This window comes from Cyanistes caeruleus, chromosome 12, assembly GCF_971803275.1.
Source record: "Cyanistes caeruleus chromosome 12, bCyaCae1.hap1.1, whole genome shotgun sequence".
Lineage (NCBI taxonomy): Eukaryota > Metazoa > Chordata > Aves > Passeriformes > Paridae > Cyanistes > Cyanistes caeruleus.
In genome coordinates, this window is record NC_141712.1 from 18,407,666 (window position 1) to 18,431,612 (window position 23,947).

Consider the following 23,947-nt stretch of genomic DNA (forward strand, 5'->3'; position numbering starts at 1 on the left):
TTTAATTCTCAATCTTTCTCCACCACTCCCCTCAACACTCCCAAATTTTGACTCTGGTTAAGACTCAGTAAATAATTCCAATCTAATTACCAGCAGCTGGGTTAATGAATTGTCTGGTTTAAAAGTCACATTTAGCAGAGAATTTTGCAAATCTGTTTCAGTAAATGAGTTACTTTCATTTTCCTTCCTACTTTTCATTCTTTAAGAAGCAAAAAAGGCCTATTAGCTTAAACAACTTAGCAAAAATTACTTTTTTCTTGCCATTTCTTAAAATGGAAACAGAATATCTTTTATTTCCTCATCATCTGACCAGGTACTGCTTAATTTCTCTCTTTCAACTACAGCTTCTGCCTTCCAGAGATTATCTTTGTTAATTCTGCCCACAATTAAGAGATGATGAAGAGGAGGAGATGGATATTGATTAGTATTACACATAATATAAAAACATCATGCTACCTTTTCAATATTGTTGCAGTGAGCTAATGCATCCTGCAGGAAATTATGGCACCTCCAGGAACAGCCACGTGGAGAAAAAACCACAGGAATCTGCATTTGTTTGTGTTTATTGTAAGCTTTAACCTGCTTTTAGGTTTAGTTACCTTTGTGATTGTTTACGGGCAGTGTAAGAAAAGGGGAAGCAAGGCTTTCATGAGAAGTGAAAACTTCTTTCTTGCAAAAGATGTGTCACAAGATATGATTGCTGCTGCAACCCAAGGCAGCAGAAGTGGGGAGCAGAACAGCACGAGAGGAAAAGCACCAAGCCTCAGAAAACCATCACAAGAGGCTGAGGAATCACACTGCCCTTACCTTACTCTATCTCCACCTTTGCACCCTTTTCCCCAAGAACTAAAACAACTCCAGAGATACACGTGGAAAGTCTGTCTGCTTCGAGCACTCCTGTATTTCAGCAGAACTCTGGGATGGCTCAGAGGCACCTGCAAGGGAGCTGAAAAGTGAGCAGCCCCCAGCCAGGCGCTGTTTTCTCTCTCATTGCAGAGCCAGGGCACATCTCAGAGCACAGGTCCCACTCAACCCCACACAACTGCACTACGGGAGGCTCCGCTCCTGGGACGAGAAGAACAGCCTGAGTTGATCATAAACAAGCCAAAGTGACAAAGCAACATAATTTCTATTGATTTGCTTTCAGAGGCAGGATGCAGCTGTGAAACTGAGATGCTTTTCTATGCAGCCCCTTCCAGCACAGCAGCTCCCACTGCTCGCTGAGGAAAGCAGCCTCTCCTTTTTCCTCTCCACACTCTGACAGAGGGTGTTCTTTCACATCCTCTGCTCCTCAGAAATGGCACTGCAGTGGCACTGACAGGGACAGAAAGGAACTGGATGTCTCTCTGCTTTCAGTGTTGTGCAGACTCCCCGTGAGAGTACAATCCTCTCCAGGGATGGTTATTGTCCTGGTAAGTAGCGCAGATGGTGAATATTTAATTTTTTTCTCCTCAGCATCTTTCATGCTAAAATCTCTCTTTAGTAACAAGCTGGAAAATCCATCAGAAAAGGCAAAATCAATGGCCAGTCAAAAAAATCTAATAGCACTTAGCAGCTGATGGCTTTTATGGGCAGCCTGTCCCACCTTCACGTCCAAACGATCCTTCTGCACTCACACTGGTGCCATGATTGTGACACAGAGCTCGCTGCAGGAGCTTTGGCCTCACATTGCTAACTTATCAATGGAACAGATGATGTGACCTCAGAAAGCACCACACAACCAACAACCACAACTGCTGAAAAGGAAACAGCTCTGCAGGTGCTGCGGTCCTGATGGAGACCAGATGTCACCTAACAAATGTACCCACCCACAAGAGCTCCAGGAAGAGGCTGCTGCAGCTTTGCAACCTCCTCCTCAGCCCCACACCACAACTCCTGGGAATACCAGCAGATTAAACTGGCTGCTGATGCGTTGGTGACTGGTTAATTCAACATCCAGAGAAAGGTGGCACCTGCACGAGGCGGCAGGGACAGACCTGATGGAGACTGCCCAACCACGTGGGTCAGCGGCTGAGAAACCGGTCCTGGGACCACAGGGCACAGGTGGAAACTTGTTTGCCACGGCCCAATGCCAGCATCCATCCTCCTGAAGACTGGTAGGAATGAAAATGGAGAGAAGCCTGCCTCCCTTGAGCTGTGCTTCTGTGCCAGATCTTTCTGTGCAGGTCCCACGCAGGCCTGGGCAATAACTGAAGTGTTAACGAAGCGTTAGCAGCTTTGCTCTTCCTCCCTCATAAGCTACTATCATTTCATGTCACTGAACCAATTCTCATACAATTGTCTGAGGCTCCAAGTGGAAAAAACTCATTATCCTTCGAGTCCAGCTATTAAGAATATGGGATTATGTTGTATTTCCATCTGCAATACAGCAGAAGCATTAGCTTTTTCTGAACTATGGCCAGGAGGATGCAGATTTAATTGCCCTCACAGCTCCTCCTGCTTCAAAATAAAACCATCTTTCAAAAACACTGCATTTTCAGAACTCCTTCACTTGAAGTAAGCGACCTGGTTCCTTCAAACCTGAAGTGCTGAACAAGGAGAGTTCTCTTGCTCTGTTCCTGCCAGCCAGGAATGGCTTGCATGGTTTATACAAGCAGATAAATTTCACCTTGAAACCTGAATTCTAATACATTTGAGAAAGATTAGAAAGCCCAAGAGAATGGATCCTACCCCTGGTCACTGTTAAAAACAGGAGTGTCCTGCAGTAACTGTTATCAAGGAAGTAACAAGTGAACTAAGTGAAAGAGGGGAGATGCTGAAATCCACATTGTTTAATGAGAAAAGTCTGTTTTATTCGTTTATAAATCACACCTACCTCTTTATCAAAAAAGCTCTTTATCAACTTAAAACATTACTAGAGCCAAACTATAATATACATAATTAGAAACTCCTCATCTGATTCCCAAATAACAGTCTGGCTTGTTCTCTTCTCCTATTTGAAGGCTTCCTTATTGCTCATTAAATTTTAGCAGCCAAAACGTGCAAATATAACATAACATACCTGCTGTACTGAGATCCTGATTTTTTTTTTTGATTAGTACAAGGCTTTTCCACACTGCATCAAAGCAAGGATTCAGTGAGTTTTAGCTTGAAAAATGAAAATACCAGGAAGTTTTACATGAGATTTTTTTGTGCAGAAGACAGATATTGTAGAAATAAAACTGCAGATTTCTGTTTTGATAATGTATTTGACCCAAAATTTACCTTTATTCCAGGTACTTTGGTTCTGAACAATCTATAGCAGCATTTTGACAGAGAAGTGCAGCTCCCTTCAAAGACAGCTTATACAATTTATATTACCAACAGAATGATGTTGGCTCAGGTATTTTCCATTCAAGCTACCCCTGGGCTGTAACTGATGAAGAGGATTTTACTCTGCATTAACACAACTCCAGCCCCTCTGCACACACCAGAGGTGATTCAAACAGGTTTGAGTACACAGCCACGTCAGCAAGACCTTGCTAACCCAGGGAACTCGGAGCACATTTGTCCTAGGGGGTACATTCTGATTTAAGTGAAGAAGTGCAGATGATTACAGCTCTTTGCAGTCAGGATCATTCACTCTGAGTGCTCCTGGTAGGTAGCTACAGCTTGCTGTTCTGCTGGAACTGGGACACCAAGGCCAGCACCTGCTCGGAGGCTCTGACCTGCTTGGAGCCCAGGTACAGGGCACTGTTGGAGGCTGTCTCCTCCAGGAAATATCTGTAGTTGACCATCATGCCACAGGAGGCCCCGATGCCCCGGGGGCTGGTGTCCCCCATCCAGTTTATCCTCCAGAGCACCGAGCCGTTCTGCAGGTGGAAATTGGCCACTGGGTTGAGGGCATAGCCTCGGTGCTTCTCCCCATACAAGTACCAGGCACAGAGTCTCATCAGGGGGGAGCGCAGCACCTGAACCAGCTTCTCTGACCTCACCCACTCGTTGGTGTTCAACAGCTTCTTCAGGGTTTCGCTGCTGGAGTCTCCCGTGATCTCAGAGATTTCCTGCCATTCCGACTCTGTAAAAAGTTCATTCCTTCCCTGTTCTTTAGTCTGGGAGGAGATGAGACCAACGAGCCATTTTGTGAATCCTGGGATAGGTGAAAGTGTGGAAAAAGCTTTTATCTGAGGAAGTTCTTCCTGCAGACAAAAGGAGAGAAAAAATAAACCGTGAGTTTGGTCATGATTGACACAGAGAAGTTTGAGCAAAAGGGCAGCTGATGGCCTTTGCTTTTTGGCAGGTGAAGATCAGGAAACCTGAAAAGGAACACATGGATGCACAAAAAAAAGGTAGAAAATCCCCCTGGCAGTAGCAGGTTAGTGATGAGAAGGCACTGGGAGCACGCAGGAAATTTTAACGCTGACTGAATGCCATTCCTCACACACCATCGCTATAAAAGTACTTTTGCAGTACTTACCACCACGGGGTTCTGCTATTATCCTTTTACAGGCAGAAATAAACAAACAAAATCACAGGCCATAAAGAAGTGATTCTGAAGAATATTTCTTTTAAACAGACATGTAAGTTTTGAAAGCCATTTAAATACTATTTATTTTCATATGTAACCATCTCTTTTTTTAAATCAAGGGCAGTTTATTATTTCAGTCTATCGTAGAATCATGAGGTACTATTTGTAGATTTTTATGGAAAGAAGTATTTCCTGAAGTTTTGAATGAAGTCCTTTATACAGACCAGCTACCTTTCATGGTATTCCCTAAACCAGCAAGGAATACACACCATGTGAGTATTTTTTTTATTGCAAGTATAACACTTGTTCTAACCATGTAAAATTTCTTCTGTACTCCTGCTAATTTCTGATTAAACCTTGCTAACTATGAAACCATGTAAAGCAAAACATGCATAAGGAAAACCGTGTTAGTTTTGGGGCTCACAAGTGTGAAGAATAAACTTGGAATGAATACAAAATACATCAGGTAACCCTCCTGGAGGAGTGGGGGGCAAAGGAACAGAGCTGAGCTGAAACCACCCCAGTGCTGATTTAATTACTGTTCCAACAGCAGAAATGATAAGAACCAAGACATTCATCAACATTACAGAAGCATCTTAATTTCAGCAGAAAATTGTCTTTAAATGACTACAAACGGCACTTTTTCTAGCTGGAGGATTACCGAGGTAAGCATTAAAAAGCCATCAGGGCTCAGCCGGTGCTGCCGGGCTGTGTGAGCACGCACAGCTGCCATCTGCAGCCTGCTCCGGGAGGGCGCAGGGCCAGCAGTGCTCAGGTAGAACCAAACCTTCTCCCTCTTCCCCAGATGTCCCTGCTGTGCTCTGCTGTTTGGTGCCACAGCTGGATCACCTGCAGAAAATCACTGCCTGCCCTGAGCTGAAGCTCTCTGACTGTTATTTAGATATGTCAGCCTAAGAATTCTTTTGGGACCAGGCAGGGACAAGAAAAGCAGATCAAGTTACACCTTATCGAAGAAACACCTCATTTCATCTCCTTAGAGAACCAGGTCAAGAAAACCAAGCAAATTATTTCCTAAAAACACTCAGTTCTGTCTCTAACTGAACAAAACACCATTTTTGTAATCAGAGCTCCCAGGAGATCATTGTCATGCTCACAACTGCTACAACTACCACACTCAGAGAGTGAAATTCTAGTAAAGAAGTAGAAACCAGTAAAGTAGAAACCTTTTTCAAGTTTCCACTAAAGGACATAGTGATATTTTATTTTTAAGATTAATTCCAAAGCTGATGTCTTCTGTGAAATCCAACTATGAGGTTTCCTTGCACGTGAATTTCATAAAATAAAGAACTTTCTTTACAGACATCTCTTACACCTTCTGTTTTTCTCCTGAATGGAACTGACAAGGTTCTCACTCGGGAGCTGAGCTGTGTCTGTTGCTTCCATAGGGTAACAACTCCAATCTCATCTCCCAGACTGCAGAGCCCGAGGGCACCTGTGCACCACCCACGATGACAAAAGGGAGAATGAATTATTTCTTCCCTCTCCATGTGGTAATAACAAACACTGCAAAGTTCCTAATTAAATAAATAGCTGACACAGATTGCTGGGGACTGCTCCTTGCTTATCACCGCTTTCAGGAGTGATCTGTTCACCAACACAGTCCCAAAGACTTCACAGGAGGTTACCAGCTCTTACTCTATTAAAAATAAAATGGGAAATCGTGAGTTTTTTACTTCTCAGGACAGATAAGACATGGGAAAGTGACCCCATCTTGAAGGTACAGTACCAACTACTAAACATCTGATAAAAGTTTTATTTAGAAGCTTATCTGAGGCATCCATTTCTCATGGAAAAATAAATAAATTCACTAGAGTGAGCACTTTTATGTTTTGCTAAATTGATGTGCTGGTTTCTAAGGCTACTGGTGGAGATACATTAATATTTACTTTCCTGTCAGAAACCCACACACCATTAAGAAACAGCTGCTAGTTTTGCTTCGGGGTAGATTTCTGTGTTTGATTGCTGCTTTTTGTTGTTGTTTTCTTTTTTCTTCCCTTGCAGAGGAGCACAGATTTCTCCCATTATCCATATCTTATCTGAAACTGTCTTGCACTCTGAAAGCTGCAGTCCAAGGTCACATTTTTCATCAATGAAATCAAAGCCTGTTTTGGAAATTATGATCTCCCCAGGTCACCTAGATCAAATTAAGGTAGCAATTATCAACAGCCCAAGCAGAAAGCTAAAATCTGCCACCAATTGTTGAGCATTCTATTGAGTCCACAGCAGCTATCAGTTTTCTCCCTCAAATGCCACAGGCTATAAAATCCTAAGCAGTTTCCTCAAAGGCTTCAGTGCAGCTATCTGTGTCTGTCATCTGCTGACTGAATTGTCACCATGTACCTTCTGCAGAGCCACAGACTGTTTAGAGTGGCTATAAACACACTGGGAATTAAATGTCTGGCTAATGAGAAATCCATCCACCTCCTCGTTCACCAGCACCTATCAGCTTGCTAGAAATGATCTGCCTGCACTCACTTTGGGGTTTGTTTGGTTTTTTTGTAGTTGTCTGAAATAGTTTCAAAGTCCAATTCATTTCTGGGAACAAAGCAAGCTTCAATTTCAGCAATACAAGAGATCATTTTTGTTGCCTGCTCCCTGCTTTATATACATTAATATAAACAAGAGACTGCAGGGAATGCCTACACAGCCTATTCCCAGATTTGTACAGGGAGCACTGGGATCAAAGTGGTATCACTGGCCTAATGAATTCATCCCAAAATAATCCCAACAGGATATGCTGAGAAAAAACAGAAGCCTGTACACAAACCCCTTCTATATTATCTGTGTAATCTGTGTAAAGCAAACTTTTGTCAAGAAACTGCCAAAAACTGAAAAATCTGCTCCTGAGAGCATCACAATTTCTCCCAGGATGCCCCCTGTAGGAGACACCAGGTCCAACTCTAATCTCCAGAATATCCCCCACCTTTACCCAATTATACAGAACAATTCCTGTGGCAAATGCCAAATCTTAATGTCCAGGTAAAGGTTAAGGATTCCAACTGCAGAAGAAACTGAGGACCCCATTTTGTGCCTCAATTTCATCCACCCTCCATCTGCTTAAATCAGTGAGATCCAAAAGCAGCATCAAGTTGTACCCAGTGCCTCAAACTAACAATGCTCAGCACTGGGGTGTGAAATCCTCACCAGTTTTCCCAATGCAAGGAATATTTCAGGAGGGAATTGGTGCTTGGCATCCTCTGAAAGTGAGAAGTGCTGCCCAAAACATGCTCATGTTTAGCAGAGTATGTGACCAGTTCAGGCAGATTAGCAAGATTTATAAAAAACTCAATTCTATTTAAATTGTGTATTAATGATATATTAAGGAGTATGGTACTAACTGGATTTACAGCCATCATTTTCTAGTTTAGATCAGGGTTTCAGTGCAGCTTTTTTTGAAATCCTGTCCGATGAAGGCTTCGATGCAGAGGGGTTCTCAGCACACTCCTAACTCTGTGCATGTCTTTTCCTGACCTAATGATACACATTCATGGCAGGTCCAATTTGGAGTTTTCCTCATCGACAGCTGGGATTTCAGTTTGCAGGTTACAGTGGCACTTACAAGTAGAAGTGTCAGAGTATGTTACACTAAGGTACAGGTCAGGTAGAGGATTTTTACTGGAGGATAAAAAGCTCTGAGAGCTCGCAGCACTTTGGGACAGCACAGCTCAGAATTCTGCAGATTAAACAGATGTCCACCAAAGTTAACTCAAATGGCAAGTTATAGAAGTGTCTTAATCATCAATTTAAATAAAATGAAAAAGAAAATCCTCGACCCTTCCAAATGGTCTCCTCTTCCCAATGCATTTCATTACCAGTTAAATTAAAGAAAGTCTCCACTTCTGTAACCTGGAACACTTGGTGATTTAGCAGCACTTGAAAAAAAGATTTGTTTATTGCAAAGCCATGTAAAGGTGATATAAAAAATCCTTTTCCTATCAGAGACCTCACCCATCTGTTTTTACAAAAGCTGCTGGAGGCTGGCTTAATGAGATGTAATTTTTGACCCAGGATTTTTTTGCTGAGGCTGGATTGTTTCAGCTGCTGTCACTAAGTCCACTCAGCACTCCTGTACACCATTTATCCCTCCTGAAGTGACTGTAATGCTGCTCCCAGGAATTATGTCCAACCTGAATAGAGACAACCTTGGCAAGTCCTTTGCTTGCACCTGAGCAGAGAGAAAGAGAGCACATGTGTGCAATTCATCTACAGGAAAAGGACTTCCAGAATTTTGGGAGCCAAGCAAAACAGGCTGCCAGGAGTATTTACTCACTGCATGCCCTGCCTTTGCCCTGAACAACCCTGACTTTGTAAAAATTCCACAGTGGAAGTATTTTGAAGCTGAAATACAGAAGGCTTCTCTCCTTTGAGGGGTGAAGTCCACTGAGATGGGAGGCACAGCGAGGAGGCCTTGTAGAAGAGCATCAAACGATTGTAGGAACCACAGGACAATGATTCAGGGTCACTTCACAGATGTGAAACATGCAGTGGGAGATGGTTCTTGCACCATTCAAGACAAATTTGAGGACAATACTTTGGAATGAAGGCGGAGAAAGCATGAAGGAGTGGAAAGAACAGGAGAGAGAAAAATATTCACATCAAAGAATGAAGAAAAAACTATTAGAGAGCCACATCCACAATGGATAAATATTTCTGGATTATCCTTTCTGTCTTCTTTAGCCCTAGAGCAGTTCCCTTCCAAACAGGAATGGTGTAGGGGCAAGGCATGGAGGTTGTTGTACTTTTAATCTATGCACACAGACTATATATAAACACCTCAGCCCATGTCCAATTTGTCACACAACGATTTCCTGCCAGCACGTTTTTCACAACAGCTTTAAGTGTAGGAAATTTGAGTAGAAGGAAGATCTCCACCTTTGGAATTGCATGACAAGCACTCAAGTTCTCAATATTAAAGAGGTAGTTTAAGATTGAGGGATTAATTTTATGATTAAAATGTATTTAAAAGCATCTCAGCAAAGGATTTCAGTGATAAACACTGAAGAGGGCTGGGTTTTAAACACTGCAATGTAAAAACTTTGCCATAAGTATAAATACAAAACACACTCTTCTGCTGGACACACCAAATTTTACAACTTGCATTAGGTTATCTAAGCATGATGTGTCTGTTTGCCTTTAGAACTCACAACTTTGCTGGTGTTGCAAGCAGTTAGTGATGGACAGATACAATGTCAATAGGGTTATTTTATGAGAGCAACTCAATTATCCAGGAATTATTTTTCAGATGTGAAAGCAGATAACTGCATGAATTTATTCCAATTTCCCCTCAGTCAAGATCAGACAGATGGCATGGCCTAATTATACCTGGACTACTACACTTTCAACAATTAATCTAAAAGCCATTCCAAAAGCAAGAAGCAACAAAATTCAGCCAAAATATCCATTAAAAATAAAATAAAATAAAAAAACAACTTCAGGGCAGCCAGCTATGATTCAGCAATTAAATAATCTATCACTTTCTGGCAGTAGAGCTTTGGAGCATCCAATTTTAAGATATTTTTGTAAGTAGAATTGAAGTTCTAAATCACAGGCAGTTTTCCAGACATCGTTACTAATCCAGATGTGAAACAATGAATATAAACACAAGCAGTGATCATTACTTTTAAGTGGTAGCTTTGTCAGCAATTTAAGCAGTAAAGACTTATATTAAATAAAATAATGTGCTCAGAGCAGGAATGTGATTCTCTCTTTCACACCACTCTGTAAATTAATTTTCATTCCTTTCTCCAGTTGCTTGGAAGAAGGTTCTCCAAATACTAAAGCTATTAACAATAATCCCTTAGCATGCAATGATATTATCTAAATTCAGAGAACTGACTGGCAGAAAGTAAAAGACTCTTTTAAGACATTTTGTTTACTATATTGCAAGACATACCTGGGCAAAGAAATCTTTCTTTTTTTTTATTTTTCTCAATGGATGTATTCAGGGCATGCACACTGCATAAATAACCAGTGGCAATTCAATATTACAAACAAAACAATGAACTAATTAATGAACAGGAAGAGTTTTGGTTCCTGGAGCAGCTGTAAGATTTTGAAAAAGGCACTGTCAGGTACTTTGAAGAGAGACTATCTTGATCAGGCTCTTCCCACTCAGCTGAGAGGCAAGAGTGAATTGTATCAGAGCAGAAAACAGATGTTTCAAAGCCACCTCCAGCAGAAATGTTCTCATTTGACTTCAGACAACCACACAAGGAGTTCACACAGAACTTGTCAGCTGTGGAACAGAATCTACATCTGGCAGACACCAACCAAGAGCAGGAAATGCTCTTCCAGCTCTCCACATCTCCAAAGGCTGCTCTGGGGAGAAGTTCCAAGTGAAGGGGAAGCCCCAGCAGCTCCTGGGCAGATCAGTGACATGAACTAAACCATTTTGCTGGGCAAACAAACCCTGAGCCCCCCTGCCACACCCACCTGCAGCTCTCTGACAACTCTTTTGATGAGGTGAGTCCCAAGTTCCACCCCTTGCAGGCCCTGCTGAGTCAAACTGATAGAGTAGAAAATTGCTGTTGTGATTTTGTCTGGATCTTCTGTCTCTAAAGGAGGCACTTCTTTCACTATGGCCTGGGAAAATAAGGATTAAAAATAAAAAATGTTACTAATAGTTACTATCATCATTACAGGGAGGTTTTTCTTTTTAACTTTTAAATGCATTAACACTTTTCCCCACTGTTTTATTCATTGACAATAAAAGTCTACGAAAAAGTAGGAAGAGCTGCTTATTCATTAGTAAGTGGAGGAAAAAGCTGTAACATGGTTTAAAGCTTTCAGAAGTAATTGCAACCACTTTGAAATTTTAGTTTAATTTTCTCTATATATTTCTTATTTCTCTATATATTTCTTATATTTTCTTATTCTTCTTGCTCTTGAGCAAACCCTCAAAATTTCAATTTACATAATATACAAAACAGACAAAATATCCCTGTAGTTCTTATGTGCCAATTCTCTCCTGTCTTAAAAGATGAAAACAAAAGCAAATATTGCCAAATGACAGGGAATTGTGGATTTTTAAACAAGCCCACTGCAATTTGGGCGTTTTGCTGTGTACCAAATGCTTGAGTGGCTGTACCTGGATGCTGCTGGAGATGTCACTGGTTAGTGCCACGTGCAGGACAATCAGTGGCTCTCCTGGGATGGCACAGTGAGAAAAGAAGTAGCACCTTCTATAGGCCCCAACTCGACGCTTCATATCAACCCAGTTTCTGACAGGATGCACAGCTTCAGAACTGAAGGAGAAAATGTAAAAATAAAATTACTACTATTATGAATTTATTATCATTATTATTATCATCATCATCATTGTTATTATCAGTGTCATTATTATTATTTAAATTAAAATAGAGGTCAGCTGCCCTACAAGTCCACTGAGGTCAGTGACAAAACTTTCTCATCAAAAAAAAAAGAAATCAGGCTGTGAACAAAGTAAAATTGTCAGCAAGCTGTGACAAAGTAGATTGTAAAGGAATATTGCATATCCACTCATTAGTGTGTTTGCCAAATTACCTTGAAGATTAATTAAATATTACTAATTCTTTTTATTTGGAAAATTTAGGTTGTCCAAGATGTCTTTGCCTCATTAACACGTAACATACTTTTATAACATTCTAGAAATTATTTTTTTGTCAAGATTTTATACAACAAGGTGGCCCAGCACATGATTCAGTAGTTTTCAACTTCATCACAACTTTGACCATTTGACAGAAATTCAGAAATCAATGTGGTAGGTTCAGAAATCAGATTGAGATGGACTGTAGAGCACATCATACAAAAACCAAGGTGCTCTCTTCACATGTACTTTACAGGTGATCCTCTGCACCTCACCAGTTCCAGCCAAAACCACTGCAGAACCTCTGGGAACGTGGGAAGAGTAACTGAGAAAGTTGGAAGGAAAGACAGCACTCTACCAGTGCAGAGTGGGAGCTACAGGATCAAACTATGGCACAAATCATCCCCTTAATTATTTACTTCAATCTGTTTTTAAAATTGGGTTCTACAGCGTGCTAATGCAAATATTTCCTGATCATACTTTGCCTTCAGCTCAGAAAAGCAGAGTCTTGAAAACACAGAATTTCTGCAGTCTCAAGCATTCCATCTCCTCTTCATCAGGGACTCCTCCCAGCCTCCAACACTTACTCACTGATTTTCTGGAGTACTTCACAAGGGGATTGCCATGTGACCCGTTCCAGGTTGAGGAATCCTGTGCAGAACCACTCGGAGAGCATGTTCTTGAGAACTCCATTCATCTCCTGCCAACAGAACCGAGATGGAACCGGCTGCTGAATAAGCAAGGTACAACATGGAAATGTGAGTAAAGATAACCTTGACTGACTCCTTAGGGATCTGCTTGAGAAGATTAATCAGGAAATAGTCCAGGACTGAACCAAGGCAAATCCTTGAAGGGACTGTGTGTAATGCAAGCAGGGACAGGGAAAAGAAGGCAAAACACTCTGGACAAAAAGCACACAATGGGGAGAAAGCTTTGAGCAGATTTGACCACCAGGCTTCAGTTACACAGTAGCCCAGATTTCAATACCATGGAAATACCTTTCAATGGGATGCAGACAGAATTTTTCTTCTCTAAAAATATGAAAATATTTGAGCAAGAAAAATAAAACCCAGCAGCATAAGACTACAGAACTGAAAAATCAAATCAACTTTGGAACAGTATGAGAGATGAAACCCAACTGTAATGTCAAACCCTTTCAGAAACATTCATTGCAATAGTGATTTTTATATACCACTTTCCAGCTGCCTGTATTATTAAAGATTTCCTGTCTAAATTTATTTGAATTTAACAAGTATTCTTGAACTCAGCACAGCATGATTATCCCTAAAAGAGATTCCAGAGCTCATTTTTCTTTCTTCCATTTGCCTTGTACACAAGACACAGTGTGAGACCAGCACCAACTTACCAACAGCCTGATCAGATGGGTTTGCCTGAAACTAACTTAATAACCATTTATTTCAAAACAAAACTTTTCATCTTCTATTCAAACCTTTATTAAATAGTTACTGCTGGACATAAGAGAGAAAAATTAAGTTCCAATGTACTTTAGCTTGCCACATTAAAGAAAAACAATTGGAAAAAGATATAAATCTAATCAGAAAATCTAAAATATTTTTCTTAAGTTCAGATGTAGTCTCAGGACTGTCATAGAAAGCAAAAATATTTCCTATTATAGCCTCATCAAGATGAAAATTGCAGAGGCACTTGTCAAAAGACACACATCAAAGGTTTCTGCTGGCCAAAATAACTGCTACAAGTATTCTAAAACTGAATAAGAGGACAGGTTTATTTCTTAACATACTAGAAAAAAACAAACAATTTCAAACCCAGAAGAAACAGTTATTCATCTGCATAGAACAATTCAGTCCTCCATGACAATTTTTTTTCAATACCTTTTTCCTAAACAAATATATTCTGATTGGTTTGTTTATTCTGACTTTAAGATCCCTCCCTTGTGAATCCTCCTTTCTGCACAGCTCTGAAGTTTTTCCATAATAACCATGAATCACTTTAGTCAAATATCCCATGGTATAGTGGAGGTCTCCAGGCACTCCAGGATTGTTTGGTTTGTTTTCTTTTGTAGGGGCACACTGTAAACCAGAAAAAGGAGCTGGATTTGTCAGATGTGGGGGCAGAGGAACAGGTTCTTACGGCTCTCTTGCCATCCATGTGCCTTTTGAGCAGCATTTCAGCTGCAGCACAGCAGGCAGAGGGGGAACAGGATGGCAGAGCCAGCAACCAGGCTCACACAGCACATCCTGCATGGAAACAGAGTGGGAAGCACTCCAAACTGCAGCAGCTTTGCTCCTCTGAAGGTTCAGCAAGGGATGCCAATAGAAGTGGAGCCTGTTTCCATCACAGCACTACTGTGCAAGGCCCAGGGTGTGGCTGAAGCAATGCAGCTGTAACCGAACAAGGTGGAGCAGATGTGCTTTCAGTAATGATTTGGGGAGAAAGAAATATTGTTTATGGGGTATTACAACCCAACCAACCTGTCAGTTGTGAATAAGAAGGTTTTAAAAAACAACAGTGCAGGAATTTGAAGGGCTCCAGGTGGAAGGGACCAGCCACCATCATCGAGTCCAACCCCAACTGGGCCTGAAGGAATAGGACAGGGGGGAATGGCTTCAGATTGAAAGAGAGCAGGTTGAGATGGGATATGAGGAATGAATTGTTCCCTGTGAGGATGGGGAGGCCCTGGCACAGGTTCCCCAGAGAGGCTGTGGGCTCCCCATCCCTGGCAGTGCCCAAGGCCAGCTTGGACAGGGCTTGGAGCAGCCTGGGACAGTGGGAGGTGTCCCTGCCCATGGTGTGGGGTGGAACTGGATGGGCTTTAAGGTCCCTTCAACCCAAACCTTCCCAGGATTCCACAATGCTGTGCTGACAAAACTTTTCAGTGCAGAAAGACATAGAAGTTTTCACTATCCAAAACTGTTTAATTCAATTCAACCTAAAAAAGGTTCTGACTTGCGTTTAATATTTCATTATACAGGACATTTCCAAAAAGCTTCAACAAGGACAGGCTCAAGTTTGGGTTTCTTATTTTTCAGATTTAGTGGCAGATTCTCTTATTTTGTAAATTTAATTCTTATTTTCATTTCAGAGGCCTTTTTAGTCATAAAAATTACATCTGCAACACTTCATTAAAAAGAAAAGCAAGCACATTCATTATTCAGCATCCCAGTCTTAAATTTGAGCAACAAGACATACTCAGATTAGTATTTCAAATTACCAGCTATACTTCAATTTCTATTAGCCAAGTCTAATAAATTGTGGTTATTTTTTTCCTGTTCCGTGCTCTTGCTACGAGACAGCAAATTACAGCCTATTTAATCTTCATATCAAGTACCTATTTCTTGGGCAACAAATGGGAAAACTCTTATTAAAATCTCCAATTAATTATTTTTTATTAAGAAGAAATGCCTCACTCATGAGGAAACTATTTCTCTTTCCCTCTCGAGCTACTAAATAAAATACCACTCACAAGAGTTGAGTTTTCCCATGGTTTTGGAATATTTGAAGTTTTCAACCTGATTTACTTCATTTGGCACTTACAGATCTACTCTGATATTGCCAAAGATTTGAAGGTGCCTGTGCTGGGTGGGTTGATTTAGTTTGTTTTTGGTGCGGTTGATTTTTTTTCTGTTGGGTTTTTTTTTTCCCCCACAAATTACCTTCAGAATCTACATAGAGAATATCTCTGATAAGATAATGGATAAATATCCCCACCAGCAACACAAGGATTCAATAGTGACACAAATTATAGGTTTCTGATTTTTTATTGCTAATAGTAATTACTGCAGTGATAATGGCAGTGCTAAAAACTCTCCTGGCTCTTATTGATATTGGTTTATATTATGGGACATCTCATCCTTAAAATCATTATTTCTTTCCCCTCCCCACCCCCATTTCTGCTCATTTGGACAATGAGTAAATTGTGCTCAAGCACTTTCAATTGACTTAATCACTTAAATATGATATTTTACTACAATCTATTGAACAAACACAAAATAGAAATCCTTCATCACCCAATATCTGAGCAGTCCAAGCTGTTTTTATGCTGATAGTGCTGAGGAAATAGAAAAATATTTCATATTTACAACACAGCAATGGGTAATACCAGTTTTAATAGGTATTTCAAATTACAAACTAAATGGACTAAGGACTGTCTAAGAAATATTTTAGACAGTTTGAGCAAAACCAGAATCCCAGGAGGCCACATAATGCATTCTGTAGCTCTCCACCAGCATCAAGGAGATCCATTTAATTTTATTCCCACATTTCCTTGTCAGTGCAGACACAAATATACAGAGGTTATAAAACTCTTGTTGCACATTTGTCTTTATGTTAGAACTGAAATCAACTCTGCACTAATGAAATGGCTACACAGGACTTTTGATAGGCAACTACCAAACACTTTTTATAGAAAAACTTTTAACAATGATGGTGCTTTTTTTTTCCAGCAGATCAACACAAGACCAAGATTACAAATACACTCCAACTACTGCTTAATTATGGAAGCAGCTTTGTAGATAAATCAATTTGACAAAAATGCTCCCTTTTCATTATCTGTTGTCAGCAACTTGAACTTTTCACTGACTTTTTCTAAATCATATGTAAAGATGAAGAATATTTTAAAAGCAATCGTTGGATGATTTGCTACTTGAGATCATAATGTTGTGAATTTTTCACCAGAGTCATATTTCAAGGGTTGGAATATAAGTAAGCAAGCAAAATGTAACAAATCTCAAGAGGAAAATGCTGGCACAGAAAAAGTAAAGTGTTGCAGGTGAGAGGGTTCTGAACAGCAAGAGGAAGAACTGCACCCATGAAACAGATTTTCAGCAAATTTCCCTCTCTGAATTGCAAGAGCTCATCAGAAATGATAAGGACAGTGGAAAATCAGTGTCCTGTGGAAAAAAAAGAACATGAGAGAGGACAAAAATTGAAATAGCATCATAAAAACTAATCAAGTGCAGCTTTGCTGTAAAATAACTTTTAAAACAGTGTATTATATGCCAGAAGTTCCCAGTGCCATGCTGGAAAGCCCATTGCTTCATAGCAGGGGCCACTTCCTTCCCAAGTGTCAGCACAGGCAGCTCTCAATGCTGCCATGGCCTGGGGAAGGGGTTCACTCGTGTCTCTCCAGAGAATCATGGAATCATTTATGTTGGAAAAGACATCTGGGATCATTGAGTCCGATCTCTGACCCATCACCACCTTGTCAACCAGACCATGGCACCAAGTGCCATAAGGAGAGGTTTCTTGATCACCTCCAAGGATGGGGACTCCACCACTTCTCTGGGTCTGTTCCAATGATTAATCACCCTTTAATGTGAAGGAATTCTTACTGCTGTCCAACCTGAGCCTGCCCTGGCCCAGACTGAGGCCGTTCCCTCTCCTCCTGTCCCTGTTCCTGGGAGCAGAGCCCGATCCCCCCCGGCTGTCCCCTCCTGTCAGGGACTTGTGCAGAGCCAGAAATTCCCCCCTGAGCCTCCTTTGCTCCAGGCTGAGCCCCTTCCCAGCTCTCTCAGCTACTCTTCATCGGACTTGTCCTCTAGACCTTTCCCTTTCCTTGAACCCACTCCAGCACTTCCATGTCCTTCCTGAACTGAGGGACCCATAAAGAACCCAACAGTGACCTGGATCCCAGCCTAACGTGGCTGCACCACGAGCAATAAAACCCCAAACCACATCCCCCGACTGTCCCTTAGAGCCACCCAGGCCAGCCCTCACCTTGACGTGGGGCCCATCCACCGCTTTGCTGGCCAGCCCCTCCATCAGGTCGGCCCTGAGCTCCACGAGGAAGCGCAGCCCGCCCTCCAGCCGGCCCAGGTGAGCGAAGAGCCCTCGGTACTGGGGGTTCAGGTAGTAACGGAGCCGGTCCTCGGCCTGCAGCAGCGCCCCGGGCTCCCTGCGCTGCTCGCGGGCCTGCAGCACCTTGGCGGCGGCCTCGGCCACCCGCCCGTGCTCCACGCCGAAGTCTCGGGCCAGGCGGGTGAGGAGCTCGGCGCGGGGCGGCCCGGGCTGCAGCGCGCGGTAGAACCGCACGAACTCCGCGCCGCGCAGCTCGGCGGGCGGCGGCGCTTTCTCCTTGGTCTCGTAGGGCGGCAGCGGCGGCACGGAGCGGCGCAGCAGCTCCTCCATGCCCGGGGAAGCGCCCGAGGAGAAGCGGCGCGGGCCCCGTGCAGCCCAGAGCAACGGGCGGGGGCCCAGGCGCGGGCACAGCCGCCTCATCCCGCACACCGCCGCAGGCCGCGGCCCCGCCCGCCGCGCCGCTCCGCGAGCGCTGATTGGCTGCGGACAAAGACTGACATCGCATCCAGCCAATGAAAAGTGATGATAGCAGGGGGGTGTGTGAGGGGTGTGTCGGCCGCCATGTTGAGCGTGCCGCTCAGCTGTCGCTGCCCCTCCTCACGGCCCGGAGCTCTCCCGGCACCGCCCTGCCCTCGGAATGCACCGTGCTGCACTTTGGAACCGCGGGGACACATCGGACACGGTGCCAGGCTGCGCCAGGGGACGGCCGGGTTGGACGTTAGGGGGAATTTCCTCACAGAAAGGGTGGCCAGACACTGAGCTGGCCGGGGAGGCGGTGGAGTCCCCTCCCTGGAAGTGGCACTTGGTTGAGAAGTTGGTGTTCTGCGCAAATTGAACTTGATGATCTCAGAGGTCTTTTCTAACCTAGTTGCTTTTGTGATTCCGTGAATCATCAAGAAGAGACCTTTAGCATCATCCAGTCCAAGTGTTCATCCAGCGCTGCCACTGTAACTCTGAACCATAGCAACAAATGCCAGATCCGGACACCCGAGCATCTCCAGGGACGGTGACTCCAGCACCTCCTGGGCAGCCTGTCCCAGTGCCTGACCTCACAACCAGTGAATAATTTGTTTTTTTCAAATACCTGATTTGAATCTCCCCTGTCTCACTTTACATCCTTACTCTGTCCTCTGTATCTTTCTCCCCTGTGGCTCCACTGGGCTGTGCTGGGTTTGTGGGACACCACTGGGCACCCAGGCTTGCACAACGCTGAAATAAAGAATTCATGTGTGTCTCAAGTGTGGCATTACTGGCTTGGTGCACGCCAGGGAACAAATCTGATTTCCTGGGCAGCTTCCCCATGTCCTGAGGAGGCTGTGGCTCCTGGAATTCTGCTGATACTTTCAGGAACAGGAGTCACAATCCCAGGGAGTCCAGGCCAGCCCTGCTGCAGTTTTTGCTCTGAAACAACTGCAGGAAACAACACAAATTTGGTTGTGCAATTTTGAGGTCACAGACCTGAGCACGGCCTGTTCTTTAGGCCCTGTAGCAAAAAAACTCATCATGAGCCCAAGGTCCTCTCAAGTGTGTCAGGACCTTTTGTGAATGAAGTTTAACATCTCCACCCTGCTCCCATCAGGCTGGCAAAGGTAACAATCCTCTGGACATTCAGGATTTGCCTCCTTTAGACATTAAACCAGCAAAACACATGTTGATGCAGTGAGATTAGAATTGAGCAGCAATTGTCCTTAAAAACACAGGGAATTGTGATTATCAATGTTTGAAATAAGAATTGAGGAGAGAATCAAGCCCCCTTTGTCAGTGAAGAGACATAAAGAGAACACTGCCTGGTTACAATTTTAGAGCAATATGCTAGAGATTCCTAAGGAATTTTGTCCCAAAAGAGAAAAAACTGTGAGCAGTATAGTCCTAGGAAGCTGAGGGTTATATGATAAACTCTTATACCCTTAAGTGAGGGAAAACATGACTCAGAAACATTAAAATACATTAAAAAGACTATTTAAAAAACATTTGAATCTCACTGGTAATGAATTAAGCTCCAGAAATTCCCTTCCCACCTTTAGAACTTAATTTTCAACTAAATAAAAAGCCTTCAAAGTTGTTTGGTCAGTCTTTCTCCTTCACCTCTCCAGGAAAGAGCCTCTGTCTATGTCAGATTCCCAGGGTAATGTCTTTGGAGACAAAGGAGTAGGTAAAAACTTCCACCAAAAATCATCATAATATTTCTATATGCATCCTTTGTAGCAATTCTGCAGTTTTAAATAGGCATCCATTAGACAAGTACAACTTTTGCCATTTGAAAACTAAAATAAAACAGTTTTGGCCATGCTTCATAAAAAGAGGTGGATAGACTTTATTTCTTTTAGCTAAGGAGAGCTAGAAAATTAACTTTTCTTTCTGTATGTTTAATAATGATCTTAAATCTGCTGTGTTTGTTCGATGTATGATTCTACAATAAACTTCTTCACAATCTGATGCAGATTTGGTTGGCATAGGCCCTAGAATTGTGCTAAAATGAGTCTAGTTAATCTTTCTATTCATTGAAATCCTTATGGACCAGCTCAGTTTCTGATTCAGAAATTCAAGAAGCCTGAGATAGAGATGTTAGCACAAGGGGAGAGTGGTGATGGACGATGAAGGCTCCAACCTGCCTGCAAATGGTCAGCATTTCTCAGGAGCAATTCCCTTTTAGAACCCTATGTAGAAATTCTTCTGTTCTTTCCATTTTGACAACACTCTCAGATTGTCCTTGGCTAGGATTCCTGCAAGAACAGAGCTCTCTTGCATGACCCACGGCCATAAAAAGCAGCTACAAGTGTTGTTCATCCCCAGAAACCTCTGTGGTGCAGCTTGTAAGGCTTTGTCAAGTAAGACATTTCTTTTGAAACCTTCTACTGCTTCTTTTTTTATTTATTTTATTTTTTCCCTAGGGAAAACTTACTGTCTGCTTCAGCTGCTGCTTGGAAAATGAAAACACATCTCTGTCTGTCAGGACCTGAGGGCACCACGAGACATCAGTGGCCCTGCCCTGCCTCACCTGGGACCTTCTCCATGGGTTCAGCAGCCCCATCTCAGCTCAGCCTGAGGGTTTGAGACCTTTCTGCACAGGGCTGCAGAATTCTCTTTTCCCAAATTCCAGCCCCTCTTCCCTGGAATCTGCCTTGCCACTGTGGATATTTATTCTTGAAAACGTTTATTACTGAAAACTGAATGTTATTATTAGAAAACTGGAGATTGAAAGAGCCTAATTGCACTTCAGTAATTGTAATTTTTTTTCTCTGAGCAAAAAGAAAAGCTAATAAAAGATAGAAAGTCAGTTTGATCCAAGTCAACCTGATCCTCTTTCTTTTTTTTTTTTTTTCTCTTTAATCTGTTCAAATGTTAGGTAAAAATAAAATACATGCCCTGGATTCTGTGCTCAATAATTCCACTATAGCAAGGACAAACTGATTTATGATGGGAATGAAGGTAGTCCTGTGTCTTGGGGTTTGTTTTGTTTCTTTTCTGTATTTGCTCTTACATGCAGAGTGCCACATAAATGTATTTAGGACAAGAGTCTGACTGAGAAACTGGCTGTGCTGTTATTCAAGAGAATAGCAGAGCTTCAGCTCACTTCAAAAGCAACAAGATGGAGCCAATGATTTCCAATAAATCTGTGTTTGTGCCTGCAAAGTGTTCATCCACGGGAGATTTGTCAGGAAACATCACTCCCCACCTATCCTAAAGGTGGCTTATTCTTCTAATAACGCGGTTTATACACAAATTTCTTTTTGACGTCTCAAAATAAAGATTTTATTTTTTTTTTAAATCTACAAGAAAATGTTAAAAATATCTGTGTGATCAACTGAGAACCAGTCCTTTTCAGGCTGACAAGAGGAACTAACAACTCTTCCTCTATTTTCCTTTCACCACAGTGCCTGCAGTGGGAGAGCAGAGTGGGAAGCTGCTCTGAACACATTTGGTAATAGCTCGGAACAGAGTTTGTAAAATTACTTTAAATGAGCAAATATCCCATTTTGAAGAGTTCATAAATCTCATAAGATACTGGAAAAAGCAAACCTGCTGTAGTTACTGAGTAAAAAGCAGGATCTTTCCAGCTTTTTGCACTGCTCTTCAATTATTCAGCCCCTCCAAACAGGCAGCTCTGAGGGGGTTTTGTTCCAGCTCACCAAGCTGGGTGTTTAAAATGAGACAACAACGTTCCACTGTCAGAGCTGCAGCCAGTGTTTAGCTTTCATCTTAATTTTAGATAAATAAAACCTTGTTTTGTGGAATTACCTGGCTTTAAGCACAGGAGAGCCTACAGGATCATCTCTGTGCTCACAGAGTAACACTATGGTTACACTTGTATGGATTTGAGTATCTGAGTACCAAACTAAACTCCCTTCCAGGCTGCAGAAACAGGAAGAAGAAGGCTGGCTGTAAGAGTGAGAAGTTGTCTCCCTGTTCTTCAGCTTGCAGTGAAAGTCAGATTTTTAAACACCCTGGAACAGAGAGTGAGGAGGAAGAGGAGCAGAGGACGCCAAGAAGAGGAAGCTGCAGGATTCAAATATGGAGGGAATCTCACTGAGGCTCATGAGGAATTCAACAAAACATTTGGGGAAGGATGTAATTTCTCATCTGTTGTGGGACTGAACTCCCTGGGGCTGTGCCTCAGACTGTGAACAGCACAGAACCCCACAGAACTTTCCACTTTTCATTGCTCTCATTTTTACCTTCTCCATCATAAAGGGGTGGATGAACAACTCGTCACAGCACAGGGCAGTGCTTAGGGAAGTGACTGAGCTGAAGCAGGACAATACAGGTGTTTTATTGAAGTCAAATCTGATTTCTTGTAACTGCATCACTGGCAAGTGTTGGATTGTCCAGGAGTGACCTTGGCACTGCCCTGGATAACCAATCTCTCTTTGCTCAGAGGAGTTTTGCAGCCCACTCCAACTCAACTCCTGGCAAAAGAGGAGGAGTTCAGGTTTCAGCTTGCTTATTTACTGGGTAAATGTTTCTTTTACCATTAGTGTTTAAGCCTACAGGGATGAGTATAGGCTGCCTGTTATAATCCTATGCAAATTTATTTACTCTCCTGTATGCTAAAAGCGTTCATTAGTTTTAATAAACACAAAGATTGGGAAACTGAGAGCTGTAATAATTGCTTTACACAGCATGGAACTTAATAATCAGGAAACAAACTCCTTTAAAGTCTCTTGTGTTTATAGTACTGGCAATGAAAGTACAGCTTTTACACTGTTGTCTTCAACAGACCTGATTTTTAGTGTTGCTGGAGTTTCCTCGAGGCAATTACTTTGGAAAATTATCTGTTGGAGTCGTTGTGGTGCCTGGACTCGGTTTAATTGCTGAACGCTGCCTTGCTTTGTGACATGGTGTTATTTTATAAAGTTACCAGTGGCCTTAGCAGATGTGTAACGCTGCAGCTGAGGCCCTGAAGTGTTTACAGTGTTCAGTTTGTGTGTAAATCCAGGAATACAGAAATTGCAAGGATGTCAGGATTTATGATAGCAACCTATTAATCTGTCACCAGCTCTAAAGGCCTCTAAAAGCTCAATTACCACTGAGGCGTCTCCACGTTGTTCCCACAGTTCTGCAGGAGTGAATCACGGTCAGGAAAAGGTGATGCTTATTTTGGTCATTTCTATTGTCTCTGTGCATTCCCTACACCCTCTTTGTTTTGTTTCTTAACATTTCTACAAGTGTGGAATTAGAAAAAAACCAAAAACAACACATTAAATCAATGCTCTGTCAGCCAGTTACTCTAACCTTTTAAAATGATGTTTGCAGAGCAGCTGTTCCCGGTGAATGGGAAATGCATTCAGCTGATCTCTCTGGGTTTATTTCTACAGTCAGTGGTAGGAAAGAGGTTCTTGCAGAAGGTCACTAAATGTGTTCCTCTCTCCCCACAGACTGTAGGAAGGCTCTGCTGTCTCAGTCAGTGCTCCCCAAGCAAACCAGCCAGCCTTTATTCCCTTACACCTTCAGATCACGGCAGGAAATTCTTATAAAATCCATAATTATCATGGTCAGGACACAGTCAGGGCTCCTGCAGAGCAGGCAGAGCTTTCCCTGAGCTCCAGAGGAGGAAGCTGGCACAGCTGAGCTGGAGCAGCACTGGAGGTGTGCACCCATCAGCCAGGGCCCACGTAATCATTACCAAACCTTTCCAT

General features: G+C 42.4%; 1 protein-coding gene and 1 long non-coding RNA gene across 2 annotated transcripts; one reads left to right on the forward strand and one right to left on the reverse strand.

The window, feature by feature from the left end:
• Positions 1-3,168: 3,168 nt before the first annotated feature.
• MLYCD (malonyl-CoA decarboxylase) lies at positions 3,169-18,482 on the reverse strand. Its single transcript, XM_023934516.2, has 5 exons — positions 17,730-18,482; positions 12,620-12,732; positions 11,556-11,712; positions 10,901-11,050; positions 3,169-4,118 (listed from the first exon to the last, which is right to left on the reverse strand). Exons 1-5 carry the CDS (start codon positions 18,228-18,230, stop codon positions 3,585-3,587), a joined length of 1,455 nt encoding a protein of 484 aa, XP_023790284.2. The 5' UTR covers positions 18,231-18,482; the 3' UTR covers positions 3,169-3,584.
• On the forward strand, positions 18,351-21,093 carry LOC111934443 (uncharacterized). The gene is made up of 2 exons (XR_015275247.1): positions 18,351-19,399; positions 20,702-21,093. It is a non-coding gene; the product is annotated as an uncharacterized LOC111934443 (long non-coding RNA).
• The last annotated feature ends 2,854 nt before the right edge of the window (positions 21,094-23,947 follow it).